Source organism: Anabrus simplex, chromosome 1, assembly GCF_040414725.1.
Source record: "Anabrus simplex isolate iqAnaSimp1 chromosome 1, ASM4041472v1, whole genome shotgun sequence".
Classification (NCBI taxonomy): domain Eukaryota; kingdom Metazoa; phylum Arthropoda; class Insecta; order Orthoptera; family Tettigoniidae; genus Anabrus; species Anabrus simplex.
In genome coordinates this window covers 1,260,824,952-1,260,844,833 of record NC_090265.1, presented here as the reverse complement: position 1 = coordinate 1,260,844,833, position 19,882 = coordinate 1,260,824,952, and the positions used below count along the sequence as shown (strand labels likewise).

At 37.3% G+C, this 19,882-nt stretch overlaps 1 protein-coding gene across 1 annotated transcript in view; it reads left to right on the top strand.

Annotated features, from left to right (window-relative positions):
- LOC136858261 (fibrillin-2) overlaps positions 1-19,882 on the top strand; it is a 529,944-nt gene that overhangs the window by 386,640 nt on the left and 123,422 nt on the right. The window contains exons 28-32 of the mRNA XM_067137663.2: positions 182-295; positions 392-526; positions 3,598-3,812; positions 7,565-7,703; positions 13,646-13,759. Coding sequence (XP_066993764.2) covers positions 182-295; positions 392-526; positions 3,598-3,812; positions 7,565-7,703; positions 13,646-13,759 — 717 coding nt within the window. The remainder of the gene's footprint in view (positions 1-181; positions 296-391; positions 527-3,597; positions 3,813-7,564; positions 7,704-13,645; positions 13,760-19,882) is intronic.

Genomic DNA, 19,882 nt, shown 5'->3' with positions numbered 1-19,882 from the left:
AGATATGTTTTTATGGTTATGGATACAAGAAGTTTTAATTTTCTCTTTTTTTGTAAATCTAAACTTTTTCTCACTTAATAAAAGTTTGTTCAACTTAACTCTGATAAAATAGTTTTCTGCTTGTTGGAAAAAGTCTTAGAATTTATTACATATGTGCAATAATTTTTTTAAATCTTTCCAGATATCAATGAGTGCCAAATGTTCAGCAATCTATGCGTGTTTGGTCGCTGTGAGAATATATTTGGCATGTTCCGCTGCGTTTGTGATAAAGGCTATGAATTGGATGGCTCTGGAGGTACTACATTAACATTAAAAAGTAACATTTTGAAAATATGGTGAAGTGTTTGAATGAAACATTATAATTACCACAGTGACTCAATTGTTGTTTCAGGGAACTGCACGGATATCAATGAGTGCAATAGTCCCACTGCTTGCCAATATGGCACTTGTATCAACACCCAAGGAAAATTCATTTGCCAGTGTCCTCCTAATTATCAGTTGGTGACGGAAGGAAATGCTTGTGTTGGTGAGTATTATCACATTAGGTGCCATGGAGGTCCCATCAGACAGACAGTATAGGTATTCATATGTGAAGAACATTTCTAAATTCAAGGATTCAGAAAGTCAAAGTAGGAAATAATATATCACAGGAAGAGGAAGTTTGGAAGGGAATTGCACAGGGTAGTATAATCGGTCCGTTACTTTTCTTAATATACGCAAATGATTTAGGGAACAATTTAACATCGAAAATAAGATTGTATGCAGATGACATAATTGTTTATAGGGAAATAAATAACATTGAGGATTGCTCAGAATTACAAAGGGACCTTGAGAGTATCCAAGAATGGGTTGAAGAAAATAATATGAAGATTAATGGAGGCAAATCAACTGTTACAACATTTACAAACAGGAGTTTTAAAACTGAATTTGAATATACTTTGGATGAGGTAGTTATCCCAAAAGATGGCAAGTGCAAATACTTAGGTGTGAAATTTGAAAGTAATTTGCACTGGAAGGGTCATGTTGATGACATTGTTGGGAAAGCATACAGATCGTTACATGTCATAATGAGGCTACTTAAAGGAAGCAACAAAGAATTAAAAGAAAAAAGTTACTTAAGTATGGTTCGTCCATTATTGGAATATGCAAACAGTGTTTGGGATCCTCACCAAGAATACCTAATAAAAGAACTAGATGGTGTGCAGAGGAAAGCAGCAAGGTTTGTAACAGGGGATTTCAGGAGAAAGAGTAGTGTATTTGAACTGTTATAGGAACTTGGTTGGGAAACTTTAAGTGAGAGAAGGAAGAAAACTAGACTTATAGGATTATATAGAGCCTATACAGGAGAAGAAGCATGGAGAGATATCCGTGAGAGGCTTCAGTTGGAAAATAATTATATTGGTAGAACTGACCACAAGTACAAAATTAGAAGGAATTTTAGCAGAAGCGATTGGGGTAAATTTTCATTCATTGGGAAGGGCGTGAAGGAGTGGAACAGTTTACCAGGTGTAGTGTTTGATCCTTTTCCAAAATCTGTACAGATATTCAAGAAGAGAATAAACAACAACAGAGAAAATAAATGAAATGTTAGAGGGCATTCGACCAGTGCAGGATATTGTAAATAAAAAATGTGTGTGATTAAATTAATTCCATCCCCTGGTCTGTGGAGTTTGGACAGCCCAAGTAGGGGACTGCCTGTAGGGGTGAAGTACAGTGGGGACTTCGAGGGCCCTGGGACCGCTACGGTAGCTGTGAAGGCCCTTCAGGAACTCTGAAAAGTGGTGGCAAAAGGGGCTCTGGTTAAGATGCAGCAGGTCGTTATGCTACTTATGTTCCGAAATGGGTAAAATATAAATATGTAAATAAATTCAATGTTAATTTTAATCTTATACCAGTTGTATATTATTATTAGAAGTAATTTCACATACTGTATATGAGTTGACTATGTTTGTAAGATATTATAAGTAGAATTTTGTAAACAATATAAATTTATTAAGGATGATGTGTGTGTTTAATAGAACAAATTATTAGCGTAAATTGTATAATATTGTATTCTAGGAAAATTTTCTTCGTCTCATGTTAATTTAAAATTTAGTGCTTGACAATAATGTATTTTAGTGTACCATTTGCCACCGAGGTAGACACCTCATTTGCAAATAAAGAGATTTTGATTTGATTTGAAGTTACTTATCGGCCCGATTGGGTCAGCACACAATTTTACGTGGTAATGACCAAGGTGAACTTGAGAATTCGAACAAATTATTTGACATTACAATGTATTTCAGTAGGAAGATGTGACAATGGATGGTGAAGGGACCTGTTTCCTGTGGAAGCCCTGCTGGCTGGGTGAGAACCCGTGTTCGGCAGCCTCTACATGAGGAAACATAAACAATAATTCATTTGATGGGTAAATGAGATAGTTGGATGAGTTACTAAATTCTTGTAGAGTTGTGGTTGTTAGGGATGAAAACGAACTGTTTTTGCCTCTTCTGTATTGTTTTGCAGAGAGCCAATACATGCTATACAGTTTGTCACTTTGTTTGCATATTTAACAATATACCCACAGAAGTGATAAATAACATTCATTTTTGAACTTGTGAAAGGAGCTATTTGTTCAGTTTCCCAACCTAATAATGGTAGCTGATCAAAGGTACCTAAACTTGCTGTAAATTTTTTTTCTTGAGCTGTACTTATGGTTTTGGCATTCTCCTTGACAACAGCTTTTGCCATGGCTCTAACCTGACTGAAAAATGATGTTAGGGTTACTATCACTTAAAGGCAGATCTTGACGTGGGATAGCCTTTGACCACTTTAAGAACAGAGTGGGATGTTTGGGGGGCGGAAAAAATGCCATTTTTCATTTGAATGCTTATCGAAACATGACTTGTAACCCAGGACATACCAAGTTGTAGGCATATTCACATGCGGTAGTAAACTGAAGCATATGCCAAAGCATACGTACTACTTCTCATGTGATTCAGAGGGAGTTGTCACACTATTCATTTCTATTCATCCTGCTTCTCTAACCAAATTGTTCTCTAAATCCTCAAATTTCTGTGTTTCACTTTCATCTCGTTAATTGTGGCAATGCTAAACTACCACTTTGCAAGCATTATTTAAGCTGTTTCCAAGAAATCCTAATTGTTCTCTACAGATCAAATGTAATCTATCTGGACTAAGTTTACCAACTTCAAAATTTAAAAATACATGAGATTTGAATTTGAAATGTTGTATTAGCATAGATCACAACAGCAACACATTAATTAAAAATGTTGGAGAGCTCTCTGATCTGACACTGAATAGGTATGACTGAGTTATAATAGCCATAGTATCAGGATTAGATTTCCAAACTGTGCAGAACATAGACAATATTCAGTTAGTCAATACTGTTTTAATAGCACTTAGTAATGGAGTGAGCTATTTTGAACAGTTCTTGGTCATAAGGAGGAGAATTCATGTGAAGGGTTTATTTATCAAATCCTAATTGAAAGTTGTTCTATGTAGGCATATTTACTTTGTACTTATAAACATTTTATTTATCTCAGAGAAAGCATTGAAATCATTCTTAACTGTTGTCTAACTATATACTTGCTTCAGATCGCAGGGAATCACGCTGTTATTTAACTGTGGAAGAGCGCAATGGTCGTCGAAGGTGCAGTCAAGAGCTGGGTCTGCCAGTTACAAGAGCCACTTGCTGCTGTTCAGAGGGCAAGGCATGGGGTGCACGATGTGAACCATGCCCTACTCCTGGCACAGAGGAATATACTGTCTTGTGCCCAGAAGGCCCTGGATTCAGACCCAATGTTACTACTGTGAGTACACTTCCTTTAAACTCTGATTTTTATTTTTTGTTCTATTGTAAAAATGAATGTTTTTATGTTTGTTCTGTGTCTTCTTTCTGTTACTTCCTGTTGTTTACCTTCCCATAATTTGATATGGTGATATGACCAATACTGCCTTTTTGAAGTTACATCCTCAAAGCAAGTTTAACATACCTATATCATCATCATCATCATCATCATCATCATCATCATCATCGTCGTCGTCGTCGTCGTCGTCGTCGTCGTCATCGTCATCATCATCATCATCATCATCATCATCATCATTTATTGCTAAGAACAGTTCTTTAAGGCCTATGGTAGAAGACAAAATTTACAGGTATTGATAGTCACAATCACACGTATCGATCACAGATGCTAGCCCATCTTTTCCTGTCCCTTGCATCTTCCATGGCAACTGCTGGTTCCACCTGTTGCAACATCACCATCACTTGATCCTTCCACTTTGTTCTTGGACATACCCTTGATCAGGCTGAAAGTTGAGCACTCAGTTAGTGAGAGTTCCCTCTGTCCTCCAGATATGCCCTAACAACTGATTTTTTTTTCTTTCCTATCGTGTTGCTAATATTTGGTTGTCCTAAGCATCATTGAAGTTCTTTCCCACCTTACAGCTTCATTGAATGATGGACCATACAGCTTCTTCAGCACTTCCCTTTTGAATGTATCAATTTGCTCTTCAAACACTTTTGGAGTTGCATGTCTCACACCCATATGTCAGTACTGGCCATACTACATGTAAAGATGGATCTTGCTTCTCTGAGATACCAAGTGGGATGAGAACCAGTGAACAGATATGAGTAGTGCCCATTACCCTTTGCCGTACCTCTTTTTTCCCCTCACTTCTGCTCAAGAGTGTGCAATCTAGATATTTGAAGGTATATACTCTCTTAAAATTATTGTATCCATCGATACTGGTATCATCCTGATTATTCTGTCTCTGTGAGACACGTCAAGCTACAGCATTCAGTAAAGCAGGGACCGGGCGAGTTGGCCGTGCGCGTAGAGGCGCGCGGCTGTGAGCTTGCATCCGGGAGATAGTAGGTTCGAATCCCACTATCGGCAGCCCTGAAGATGGTTTTCCGTGGTTTCCCATTTTCACACCAGGCAAATGCTGGGGCTGTACCTTAATTAAGGCCACGGCCGCTTCCTTCCAACTCCTAGGCCCTTCCTATCCCATCGTCGCCATAAGACCTATCTGTGTCGGTGCGATGTAAAGCCCCTAGCAAAAAAAAAAAAAAAGTAAAGCAGGGCACACTTTCTAGGTGAGTTGGCCGCAGAGCTGCTTAACAAAGGGGATCTTGTACAAGATATGCACTTCATGTTTGATTTCTATAACTAAGACCATATCATCCTATTCAGATTTTAAAGGAGTCCCCTTCTCCGTACAGCAATATATTTTAACACTTCATCAATCTTTTACTCTTCAGTTTTAGTATAAGTTTGCTTGAACCAAAGCAGTGACATTAACTTATAAGTGTGCCCCATATAACTATGGATACGAGAAGACAAATGCTTTTGTGCTCAAATTATGTGCTTTTTTCAATAAGTATTCAAAAGTCTTATAAGTTGTGTACTAATCATTTTTAATGTACACACTTGTTCATGTACCATAGTCATTTTTATTACAAACCTTTTTAGGTGATATAATCTTCATATCTCCCATTTTATAGTGTTTTATAGACATTTGGAAGAAAATACTGTTAATTAAGAACATAAATTTAGTTTACTAGTCCATCCAATCAATACACCTCACTTTATAAGTGAAAATTACAAAGGGGATCTTATTTTCACTTGTAAAGTGAGCTATATAGATTAAGTGGACTAGTAAACTAAATTAATGTTCTTAATTATGTTGCATCATTACGGACCAATATAATGAGATTTGTTAGTTGAAAATACTGTTCTCAAGAATTTTTAAGAACTCAAACTAAGTAGTGCATTTTAGTGATATTGATCTTTTTCAAACAGCTTGAAGATGCCCAAAATGAGGGCAAAACATACCCTGTTTTATTAATTTTAGTATGTATATGTAATTCTTGTAATTATATGTTTTATTGATAAGGTAGACTTATTTAAAAAGGAAAAATTCCTTTCCTTTCCACTGAAGTCATATAATGATCAATATGGGCCATAAACATGAAGTTTATAACTTGCAATATACCACATAATCAAGCATCTCTTCTCTTTACTCCCAAGTCTTCCCAGCCCAAAGTTTTAAACATTTTCGTAACACCCTTTGTCGGAAATCACCTAGAACAAATTGTGCTGATTTCCTTTGGATCTTTTCCGGTTCTTCTGTCAAGCAGTCCTGGTGTGGGTCCCATACACTGGAGCCATACTCTAATTGGGGTCTTACCAGAAACTTATATGCCCTCTCCTTTACATCCTTACTACAACCCCTAAATACTCTCACAACCATGTGAAGAGATATCTGTAATCTTTCTTATCAACCTCATTTATATGATTACCCCAATGAAGGTCAATCTCTATATTAACACGTAGGTACTTACAGTGTGCTCCATGAGGTTTTATCACCCCATTAACACAGTAATTAAAACTGAGAGGACTTTCCCTCTTGGTGAAAAAACTTAAAATTACATTCCTACTTTTCCCAGTTTGGCACTAATTGTGGCCCTCTTTATTTCTTTTTTCTGACAAATCTTGAAAGATCTTTGAATCTATAGTTTGGATTTGTCATATCTTTTTTTTTTCAATATATTTTTCCAGGTTTTCAGCTTTTTATTGGTTTATAGAATGTCATAAAACATGAAATATGTTGTCTAGTAGATAATCTAGTTTTAAAGAAAAGAACAACCTTACAGTATGTTGTTGTTTGAGTCGTCAGTCCATAGACAGGCTTGATGCAGCCCTCCATGCCACCCTATCCTGTGCTAACCTTTTCATTTCTACATAACTATTGCATCCTACATCTGCTCTAATCTGCTAGTCATATTCATACCTTGGTTTACCCCTACCGTTCTTACCACCTACACTTCCTTCAAAAACCAACTGAACAAGTCCTGGTGTGTCCTATAATTCTCTCTCTTCTTCTCATCAAATTTAGCCAAATCGATCTCCTCTCGCCAATTCGATTCAGTATCTCTTCATTTGAGATTCGATCTATCCATCTCACCTTCAGCATTCTTCTGTAACACCACATTTCAAAAGCTTCTATTCTCTTTCTTTCTGAGCTAGTTATCGTCCATGTTTCACTTCCATATAATGCCACGCTCCACACGAAATTCTTCAAAAACATCTTTCTAATTCCTATATCAATGTTTGAAATGAACAAATTTATTTTCTTAAGAAAGCTCTTCCTTGCTTGTGCTGATCTGTATTTTATGTCCTCCTTACTTCTGCCATCATTAGTTATTTTACTACCCAAGTAACAATATTTATCTACTTCCTTTAAGACTTCATTTCCTAAAATAATATTTCCTGCATCACCTGCCTTCGTTCGACTGCACTCCATTACTTTTGTTTTGAACTTATTTATTTTCATCTTGTACTCCTTACCCAAGACTTCGTCCATACCATTCAGCAGCTTCTCGAGATCTTCTGCAGTCTCAGATAAAATAACAATATCATTGGCAAATCTCAAGGTTTTGATTTCCTCTCCTTGGATTGTGATTCCCTTTCCAAAGTCCTCTCTGATTTCCTTTACTGCCTGTTCTATAGTATATATAGTATAGTATATCATTTTTAAAACCTAAATTCTGTTATAGGTTGTACTGGAGGACATAAATGAATGTGAGGAACTAAAAAACCTTTGTAAGAATGGGCACTGCATTAATACATTTGGCAGCTTTATGTGCAAATGTAACGACGGATTCCGTCTTGATAACACAAATGCTGCTTGTATTGGTAGGTATAAAATGTTTTTATATGTGTATTAATGTTGGTTCTTTTGTCATTTTCATTATCAGTTACAGTGGACTCTGTTTAGTTCAACATTGGATAATTCACATAAAAGTTCCCTTGAAACTCCTATTCTAATCAATGCAAAAAATTCATATTTAATTTGAATTTTTGAAGCTTAAATTTGGATAATTCAAAGTCAGGATTTTATCGCAAGTTAATTTTGTAATGGTGTCATGAATTAAAGCCTTCAAATAATTGCCAAGAATTCTCTATTTTTATTGTAGCTCCCTAGTTATGGTCAGCTAGTCACTATTTTTAACAGACTTAACTTTTATCTCTGCAACTATGAATGAGTGTAGAATTAGCATGGCCTTGTCTATACTTGTCTATGGGTTGCATCGAGTTGCTGCAGGTATACGGGAAACACTCACATTTTTAGGAAGCGGTATAAATATTATTACAGAACCCACTTCAATGAAGCAATATAAAACTATGTTACACTTCACACCAATTTGAAATTAGCTCATTTTCTACATTTACTAGCCTGAAGCGGCAGAATCATCATGTTTACTTAGTGTGTAATTGTTATCCTCATCCTCATTTTCAGAAATCGTCTTTTCCATAAGAACATCCATTATTAATTTGTTGTCGAAATTTCGTACACTTGAATTAGACATGCTAAATATTCACAAGAATTACACAAACAAGCCTGCCTCTCGAACACACACTCTTCCTGTCTGCATGTACCGTACGTATTTTTCCGCCCATTTCCCAGCTGAGAGTCAATGATGACGCAGCCTTAGGTTATGTAGGAAAGTGGCTGTGTTATCAATGCCTTGAAAGAAGAGCTCTCGACTTATGCTCATAACTAGTATATTTTTATGCTCATAGAAGCATTCAACAGTATCCTAGTGAAGTCACAGCTAGCTGAAACGGCAACTACAATTTTTTAGCTACAGTGAAATCATACCCGTAGATTCTCCAAGCTCCGTCAGTAGCAATGAATTAGCGTGCCCGTAGTTTCTATGAGCGGCGTCTCCAATGTGTTAAAAGAGTCTACAGTATTATTATTTGGAGAACGTTACTCCCAAAGGTATTTTTTACTTACTACCAAGTTCAATAATAATAATAATGTTATTTATTTTACGTCCCACTAAGTTCTTTGCCGTAGGACAGATATCCTAATTATGATAAAACCTTCAATAATCATTCTGAATATAATAGATAATATAATAGGAGTTACGATGATTTATAAATTATGTTAATTATGTTAATATAGCAATGGACGTACTAAGACGCAAAGACTTCCATTATGGTGCCAAGAAACATCACCATTAGGTCTCTGGTGTGAAACATGTATATATTCTTTGTAGATTGTTTTAGAGGAGCGATTGTTAGTCTGGGGGAAATAAAAAAGTGAACCAGTGGTGTATAAAAAGAGCAATTGACGAGACCAGTAGTTTCGTTGTGAAAATAAAGTTGTTCTGATATAAGTAAACGTGTTCTCATGTGATATTTTTATTACATTTATCCGTGAGATTCTATGTGTACTGATAGTTTTATTTCGTAAAATAAAAAGTCGTATATAGAGAATGATACACTGGCGACCGCGAGAGGATTTTCAAAAATCAGCTATGAAGATTGATCAAATGATCGTGGTGATTTTATGGAAGGCGCTGGCATCCCAAGGTTTACCGACGGCTGGAAGCAAGGCGGAGTTACAAGAGAGGCTGTGCCAGGATTTGATAGAAAATGAGGAGGGCCCTGGCAGTTTCGATTTCGAAGTCATCTCGGAGAAGGAAACCAACGACCAGGTAGGCATTATGCTTGCACAACTAACTACTTTGATCGAGACCCAATCTGAAAAACTCAAAAGGAAAATCGAGGCCCATTCTCAGGGAATAAAAGGCCGAATCAATTCTTGGGTCAAAGATCTGAGAGAAGATATTTCAGAAATTAATGACAAAAGCAACAGCGTAGAATTAGATGTAGATAAAGTAGTAAGTGATATGCATACCTTGGAAAACCAAGTCAAGAAGAAGAAAGATGAAGAGAAAACCAATTCAGAGGCTAACAGTACAAAAGAGCAAGATTCTAATGCTCATTCTACAACTGAACAAGGTCAACAAAAGAAACCTGTGTATGATATATCTTGCCCTCATTGTTTAACACAATGTGACACAGCACAGGAGTACTAAATGCACCTCTATTCATCTAAACACGTAAGTGCCATGAGGAAACAATCATTATTACATAAGCAAACCTTGCAGTAAATGCGTATGAAATAACGTCAGAAGCAACGCATCCTAGACGAAACTGAAGAGTTCCGGCATACGCTGTCTGATAGAATGAAGTTCTGTGCCATTTGTAAGCTCAATTACAAGCAGCCCAAATCAACACACATGACTTCTGAGGGCCATGAGAATATGGTGAAATTCTTGAATCCATATTGCTGAGTGTGTAAACAAAGATTCAATACACCAATGTTTTATTAACATCATCTGTGTTCCTTCGATCACATCAAGTTCAAGACTCTCTTGGATGACAAATCCAAGAGTGGCGATGAAGAGAGTGGTAGAAAGGATGATGAAAAGGAGCTCAACCTTGTCAACCTTGATTCTTGATTCGGTAGGTTCTGTTGATGATGAGGAAGGAGAAAGCGGAGGAGTTGAAAAAGCTGGAAAGAAAGCTGGGGGAGAGGTAGAGAAGAAAACCAAATCTAAATTTAAAGCCAAAACTGAAAACATAGGTGCTGAATGTGCCCAGAAGGTAGGGGTGTATTACTATGATTTGTGTTGTACCTACTTGTCATGGTATGATGAACAAGAGAGAGTTCTAACCATCCATTATCGCTGAAGGTCACACTTACAGCAATATGTGCTTTATCGTGAAGATAGATTTCTTAGAAAAGAGGTTGAGAGACTTCATCAGAAAAAGTTGGCAAGAGAAAGGCTGAAAAATAAACAAGGGCCAAAAAGGCATCTGAAAAGAAGGATCAATCAGATGGTAAAACTGCTGAAAATAAGAAAAGCAAGAAGGATAGTGAGAAAAGCTCAGAAGATACAGCAGGTGAATCTCCCAAGAAAAAAGAAGACTGAAATGGTAGTGAGGTTTCTCAAGGAGAAGGTGTTACCTCGACCCCTACAGGAGGGCAGAGGGACCAGAGAGTGGGCATTCTCTGAGGGGGGCCCAGAGGAGTGCGGACTCCGGAGAGGATCAATGTACAATGATGCCTGCCTTGGAGGATGGGAGAGCTGGAGACATATACGGTATATCAAGACGCCTAGATGTAATTTGGGACCCGGAGAAGGGAAGGTCCAGGATAGGTATTGAAGGTTTTAGGGGGAATAATTGTCATAGGACAGATATCCTAATTATGATAAAACCTTCAATAATTGTATTGAATATAATAGATAATATAATAGGAGTTACGATGACTTATAAATTACGTTAATATATATTCATGTTTCATGTCCCTGGACATATAATGTCCATATATTTATCCTGCTTAACATAGCAACGGACGTACTAACATGTATATATTCTTTGTAGATTGTTTTAGAGGAGCGATTATTAGTCTGGGAGGAATAAAAAAGTGAACCAGTGGTGTATAAAAAAAGCAATTGACGAGACGAGTAATAGTTTCGTAGTGAAAATAAAATTGTTCAGATATAAGTAAACATGTTCTCGTGTGATATTTTTATTTTGTAAAATAAAAAAATCGCATATAGAGAATGATAACTTTTGACGGTTTTTGAAGATGCCAAGATGCCGGAACTTTGCCTCACAGGAGTTCCTTTACGTGTCAGTAAATCTACTGACGCAATGCTGACGTACATGAGCACCTTCAAATACCATCAGAATGAGCCAGGATCGGACTTGCCAACTTGGGGTTAGAAGGCCAGCGCCTCAACTGTCTAAGCCACTCAGCCCGGCACTACCAGGTTTTGGTTAGTCACTCCTAACATAGAGGTAGACACCGTTTGCAGGTGCCCCTTGGACAATGGATCCTGCTTGATGAATTTGAGTGTCATTTCTTCCATTGAAGCAAATATTTTCTCTGTCATAGAATCTGGTATCTCATAAGGAACGGAGAGGTACTTATGAAGGCTAAAGCAATAACTTACAAGCCATATTCCATACCTGTTATAATGTATGTTGCTGTGATCTGATCAGTGACAAGGGTGCTGAGCACAGGCAGCAGGAAAAATTTTACAGAAGGCAAGGAGAAATACAGTAAGAAGTATATGCATACAAAAATAATTACAGGTGGAAAAGTATTGATATAGTTTGAGCATATTAAATAAATAAAGAAACAAAGAATACCAAAATAACCTAAGGAAATACAAATAAAAAAGAATGAGAAGTAGAGGAAGACCCAGATTATGGTGCCTGGACGTGATTACGAACAACAATTAAGAGGTTCACTTCAGGGAAGGAAGATCATTCTGTTGTGTGACTCAATGGGTTCTACGTACTACACATGTGACATGCATCATTTTAGGATAGATAATCCAAAGACCTCCCATGGGTTTACAGATGTAAGATGCAACATCTGCGCTGACCACAAGAGTACGAATATATGCAATGTCCAGTGGCCACAAGAATCTCTGAAAATGAGGTTTCATAGAAGAATGCCAAAAGTCTCCTGGATAGAGTATGTTTCCAATGAACAGATATTGCAGAGAGCAAACTCTAAAAGAGAGCTGCTGACCACCATCAAATATAGAGAAAATGCATACATGGGCCATGTATTACGTGGTGAAAGATCTGCAGGATTGCACCTCATTTTAAAAGACAAAATTGAAGAACAGCAAGGAGTAGGCAGAAAAAGAATGTCATGTCTCAAAAACATCCAAGACTGGACTGGAATAAGAACTGTTGGCAGATTATATGCTCTAGATTACATAGGTTAGGTATACTTTATTTGGATTTTGGGCTGGGGGAAAATAAGAAATAATATTTGCTTTTTTGTTTAAATACTTGTAGTTTTGTTAGTAGAACACATTAAAGGCAGGTTATTGTATGTAGTTATACTTTCCATAGCTTTTACATTTGTGCGGGCAATAGACATGGTATTTTGTATAGCACTTCAAGATCCATTCCACCTGCCATGCTTTCTTTAAATAAATAACATGATACCCTTGTAAGTTCAAGAGAATATTTGGTATTTCACTGGCAAAAGAGTTAACAGCCTTTGCATTGTTGGTGATTATGGGCAGTTTTAACAGCAGTTAGTTTGTGCCTTCACTGCACTACAGGATAGTTTGACAAAGGCATGATCATTTTTTTTTTTTAATACTCTGAAGGGTTTCTATCAGAAGAGCAGACATTATTTTTATACAAATCGGATGCATAGGCCCAGTTTTCCAGTTTTAGAGGAACGTGGAACAAGCTAGTGAAATCAGTGTGAAAATAAAATCATCCATCCCCCATTTAAGTGAAATGTAAAACATCTGCCATGAAAGGTGGTTTGTAATAGAATTGTTAGCTCCCTCTGTGGATCAGTGGTTGAGTGTCAGCCTCTGGATCCCAAGATCCCAGGTTCAAACTGGCAGAGGTAGTCGGAGTTTTGAAAGGATGGTAAACAAGTCCGTTTAGCTCTCCATGTCATTCGATGTCAGGATGTAAAAGATTTCTGGTGACACCTGTGGTATTTACCCAACAAAATCAAAACTCAGCTACAGGATCACCCAAAGGAGATCTCTTTCTCTGGTTACTGGTAGAATAAAATGAAATGTCTAAATTAACAAGTATGAAAATCCTTGTATGCATTCACACAGTATAGAATTTTTTGGGGGGGAAATATAGACAGTACCTAGGTATGCTGTAATTGTTTCTCTGGATCCACTTAGTCTCCTACTAATATGACTGGACTTCTTCTATTGAGGAATACCATATACTGTGTATAATTTAATTTATTAATTGAAGGTTATTTCTTACAGATATTAATGAATGTCAGGAAGATAATAAGCTCTGCCAGCCTGGAATGTGTGTAAATGAGGAAGGCAGTTTTCATTGTATATGTCCTGAAGGATACATGCCAGTCTCTGGTGGAAGTAAGTACTTTTTAAAATCTGTATTTCATTTGTATATTTTTTGACAGTTAGGGTAGGATACCCAAAGAATGATAATACAGTCTTTCAGCATTCTCTGGTGGAAGTCATTAAAATTATTCTAATATATCCACTTTTCATTTTTTTTTTTTTTTACATTTATGATACTCTAACAATGAGATTATAATCTTGCAGCATTCTTATTCAAATTTGCAATCAATTTGTTTTTCAGACTAATTAATTTTAAGTTAAAGTAAAATATAGTGACCACAAACAAGAGTTTATGCCAAACTCAAGCGAGAATCACATGGCAAGCTGACGGAAAGGACAGGCTGTATTCCCCATTTCAAGGGGTGAGCAAGAGGCTACCTGGTGGGAGACAGCAGCTTCTATGCCCTATGCTTTGTCCGGTAAAGCTCGTCTGTTAGTAGAGCTCTGTACTTATGCCAGTAAGACAAGTGAAATATTTGACATGCTCAATGATTGTGATTATAAAGTGCACAGTAACAATTATTCATCATGGTTAAATACACCATTGAATGATGAGTGTTTTTTTAAACATATCCTTAAGAAATCATTTGTTAGGTGTGTGCAGAAGTATTGGAAACTATTTCCGGAAAGTTCTATACCTCAGAACCATACATTTTTGTTTGATAAATGGTGTGCAACTGGATCCATCTTAAACAGAAAAAGGAACTATAAAAGGAGGGTCTTAACTGACAAAAAACTTGAAGATATGTGAGCCAGACTTCAGGTCTTAGCCCTTGTAAACCATCTAACTGTTTAACATAGGAGTGAGGTTTCTCACCCACCTCTGTGCTGAGAAGACTTACAGTACAATTCTGATGTTTTTTCTACAAAGTTTCCATAGTGAAAAAATTAATTATTACAGAATCTTTTGCTTGTATTAACTTCTGCTGGTGAGTGCTACAATCCATTCATGATGGAAATTTAGATCCTTTGCTTTTGTTCATGTCTGACAAAGCTTGGTTTCACCTGAATGGGTACATTAAATTTTTAGAACACTTGACACTGGGACACTAAAAATCCCCATACGATACACCAGGTACCTCTTCATGATACAAATGTTGGTATTTGGTGTGTGCAATTAGTGGACAAAAAGTAATTGGACCCATATTTTTTAATGAAACATTAACCTCCGAATAATAATTTCACGTGGCTATTTCTAGCCGAGTGCAGCCCTTGTAAGGCAGACCCTCCGATGAGGGTGGGTGGCATCTGCCATGTGTAGGTAACTGCGTGTTATTGTGGTGGAGGATAGTTTTATGTGTGGTGTGTGAGTTGCAGAGATGTTGGGGACAGCACAAACACCCAGACCCCGAGCAATTGGAATTAACCAATTAAGGTTAAAATCTCCGACCCGGCCGGGAATCGAACCCGGGATCCTTTGAACCGAAGGCCAGTACGGTGACCATTCAGCCAACGAGTAACCTCCGAATGATATCTGGACACTATTTTGCATCCTTCTTTAAAGTTTTGACCGAGGAAGAGAGAGTCTACGCCTACTTTCATCAAAACTATGATAAGACCCACACTGCACGTAATTCTGTGGCTGCAGTTAGAAAGGTATTCAGTGACCAGATAATTAGTAGAGGATAATGGCCAGCTTGTTCTCCAGATCTCAGTGTGTGTGAGTGTGAATTTTATTTATGGAGAAATCTGAAATAGAAAGTCTATCGAAACAATCCGTTTATAGCTGAGGCCCTGGAAAATGAAATTAAGAGAGTGATAAGCTGAATAACAGAAGACAAATATGACGTGTGTCACAGAACTTCCTTCTTCTGCATTGATGTTAGTCTGTGCAACCATGCGCTCGTTCCCCTGCTTCGGTGGAATGTACACAACGACCTCTGTGATAGTGACCATTTCCCAATTGTTCCTCCTTTCTTCAAACAGAAATCCTTTAAGGTTCCTCCCCAATGGATTCTAGAACATGCTAATTGGCCAAATTTCACATCACTAGCTGTCTTTAACGACCCGAATACCCGGAGAGTAGGAGATGATATAAATTATACCACACAAATTATTCTTGCTGCTGCTGAGGAGTCCATACATCTTTTTCTGAGACTCCTCGATGAAAACTTGTACCTTGGTGGAACGAAGAAATTGCAGGAGCTATAAAACAGTTACATTGCACTCATAAACGCTATCATAGGCAGCCTGCTGAGGCCAACTGGGTAACATTTAAGAAACTCCGTGCTAAGGTGCGAGTTCTGATTCAACAGAGTAAGAAAGCTTAATGGGAATGGTATGTGTGCCCATGACAGTACATACCTGTAATTTCAAGTGTGGACTAAACTTTGATGCATTTTGGGTGTACAAGGACCCTCCTTTACATTGGGAATTTCCTTTGCAGGAAGTATCGTCCCACCCAAAATTGCTAATCATCTAGTATGTCACTTCACGGCTGTGTCTGGTTCCGAGAATTACCACCCTGATTTCCTTGCTCTGGGGGGGGGGGAGAATGCCATCATCTATGTTTTCCTACTCTCGCTTCAAGAGTCTATAATGTGCCCTTTACAGAAACTCTGCAGTGCCTTGGCACTTTGCAAGGACATGGCTCCTGGATGTTCAACCAAGTCTTTTCATCAAAGTGGTGAGAGGAGATAGTAATTCCTCTCCTTAAGCCAGACAAAGACCCTAATTGTGCAGAAAGTTCCAGACCTACTTGTCTCACCAACTGTCTGAGTAAACTGTTTGAGAGAATGTTGAAACAAACGACTTGTGTGGTGTGTGGAGAAAAAAGGATTCTTTTCTGAGAACCAGTGTGGTTTTCGAGCAGCAGCAGAAAGCTGTTTAACAACAAATGACATCATCGTCGTCATCATCATCATCTTGTCCATTGGCCATGACATTAATTTTCTCTGTTCTATCTACACCAAACCAAATGATGAAACAATCCAATCAAGATTATTGGTGGAAAGTTATAGGAAGTTGGTATGTAATATGTACAAAATATTACCTATTACATCTCCCAGTCAGAGAATATATCACAGAATGAGACCTTTCAGCTTTCTCAGGTTATATATATATATACTAGCAAGGTACCCGTGCTTCGCTACGGTATTATACTGAAATTTATAATTGAATGCTTAATGTTTTAGATATATAATCCGCCGAAATTCGCGATCTGACACGTTTTCAGCGAGAATCCACCAAAATTCCCGATCTGACTCGTTTTCTATTAGATTACGGCACGTTTCCTCCCATTTTTCAATCTTCCTTTCCAGCAATCGATTTCGTACTTCCCGGGCTAGGCTCAGGTATTCTTCTCGGTCAGTTGGGTCCGTAAATCTTTGCCTAGTGAGCTTGCATCCGGGAGATAGTAGGTTCGAATCCCACTATCGGCAGCCCTGAAAATGGTTTTCCGTGGTTTCCCATTTTCACACCAGGCAAATGCTGGGGCTGTACCTTAATTAAGGCCACGGCCGCTTCCTTCCAATTCCTAAGCCTTTCCTATCCCATCATCGCCATAAGACCTATCTGTGTCGGTGCGACGTAAAGCCAATAGCAAAAAAAAAAAAAAAAAAAAAATCTTTGCCATACCATATTTTCCTATAATCATTTTTAATCTGGATAAAATCCTTCAGGAGATCCGGCGTGGTGTCATATTGGGTGCCTTGGCGGCACTGAACCCGCGGCCGGACTGCATTCTTAGTCATTACCCGTCCAGGAGCCGTTTCCAGCGCGGTCCGCATATTTGACGACGGTCCGGAACATTATTATTATTATTATTATTATTATTATTATTATTATTATTATTATTATTATTATTATTATTAATGTTATTCTTATTCTTATTACTATTATGTGTTGCTGGGATGAATGATGACAGGGAAAACCGGAGTATCCGGAGAAAAACCTGTCCCGCCTCCGTTTTGTCCAGTACGAATGTCACATGGAGTGACCGGGATTTGAACCACGGAACCCAGCTGTGAGAGGCCGGCGCGCTGCCGCCTGAGCAACGGAGGATCCTTATAAGTACATTAAGAACAGTAAAATCAATTGGTCTCACCTCCTTTTACACCCCACCGCCGTTAGTTTTTACTGCCAACCCCCCCCCCCCCCACCCGGAAAAAAAATAAAAGAAGGCGTGTTTCTTTATGTTTAAGGGAGATTCCAAACACAAATGTTCACGTCTATTACCTTCAGTTTTGAGATATAAGTATCCCCATAAATATAATTTACTTTTGTCACTTCATTTCAAACTACTCCCCCCCTTCCCCCTAAGTGAATTTTCCCGCAAAAAATACTTGTTTCTTTAATAGTGAAGGATCTTCTAAATACCAATTATCACGACTCTAACTTCTTCACTTTTAGATTTATGTGTCCTCATGAAAGGAATTCAACTCCTTTACACTCCCGCCCCCCAAGATGGTTTCCCCCCCAAAACGCGTTTTTCTTTGTTTTTAAAGGAGATCCAAATACGAATTTTCACGTCTGTAACAACTTTAGTTTTTATTAGATGTATATATTCTCATACAATTAAAGTCAATTAATTTTTCAATTCTTTCACACCCCTCCCCCCGCTTCATTGGATTTTCCGAGAATACGTGTTTCCTTACTTTTAAAGCAGATTGCAAATATCAAATTTCACGCCTGTAACATCTTCATTTGTAAGATATCAGTAGCCTAATTAAAAGAATTCAACACCATTTTCAGTCATTTTCACCCCCCCTCCACCCAAATGGTATTTCCGAAAATTAAAAATACACGTTTCTTTATGTTTAATAGAGATAAAAATGCCATTTTTCACTTCTGTAACATGTTAAGTTTTTTTAGATATACTGTAAAAATTCTCATTTTAAAATTTCACCCCTTTTGGGTTGCCCTTAAGTGGAGTTTCCAAAAACAAATCACCTATGTTTCTTTACATTTACAGGAGATTCCAAACACCCACTTTTAACGTCTGTAACATTTTATGTTTCCAAGATAATCTTTCAAAAAATTCACCCCAATTTGCCACTTCTGTTTAACCGCCATTAATAGGATTTTCCAAAAACTAAAAAAATACGTGTTTCTTTATTTTTAAAGGAGATCCCATATACAAATTTTCAGTTCTGTAATATCTTCCGTTTCTGAGATATATGTATCCTCATTAAAGGCATTCAACCCATTTTTTACCCTTTTACACCCCTCCTATTGGGATTTACAGGAAACAAAAAAAATACGTGTTCCTTTATTTTTAGAGAAGATTCTAACTACCAATTTTTACACCTGTAAATTTTAAAGTTTTAAGATGTAGACACATTCATTTTAAAAATTTCACCCCCCTTTTCACCCCTCAATACTTGGATTTTCCAAAAACGAAAGAAAAAACGTGTTTCTTTACATTTAAAGTAGATCCCAAATACCAATTTTCAGGTCTGTAATATCTTCAGGTTCTGAAATATAAGTAGCCTCATTAAAGGCATTCAACCCATTATTCACCCTTTTACACCCTTCCTATTGGGATTTTCCGAAAACAAAAGAATACGTGTTTCTTTATTTTTAAAGGAGATTCTAAATACCAATTTTTACATCTATAAACTGTAACAGTTTTGAGATAAAGATACACTCATTTTAAAAAATCACCCCCTTTTCACCCCCCATTAATTGGATTTTCCAAAAACAAAAAAAAATACGTGTTTCTTTATTTTTAAAGGAGATCCCAAACACCAATTTTCAGGTCTGTAATATCTTCAGTTTTTGAAATATATGTAGCCTCATCAAAGGCATTCAACCCCTTTTTCACCCCTTTTCACCCCTCCTATTGCGATTTTCCTAAAACAAAAAAATACGTGTTTCTTTATGTTTAATGAAGATTCTAAATACCAATTTTTACATCTGCAAACTTTAAAAGTTTGGAGATATAGATTCACTCATTTTAAAAATTCACCCCCTTTTCACCCTCCCATTAATTGGATTTTCCAAAAACAAAAAAATACGTGTTTCTTTATTTTTAAAAGAGATCAAAAGTACCAATTTTCAGATCTGTAATATCTTCAGTTTCTGAGATATAAGTACTGGTATACTGATTAAGAGCATTCAACCCATTTTCCTCATTTTCACCCCTTTTCACCCCTCCTATTGGGATTTTCTGAAAACAAAAAAATACGTGTTTCC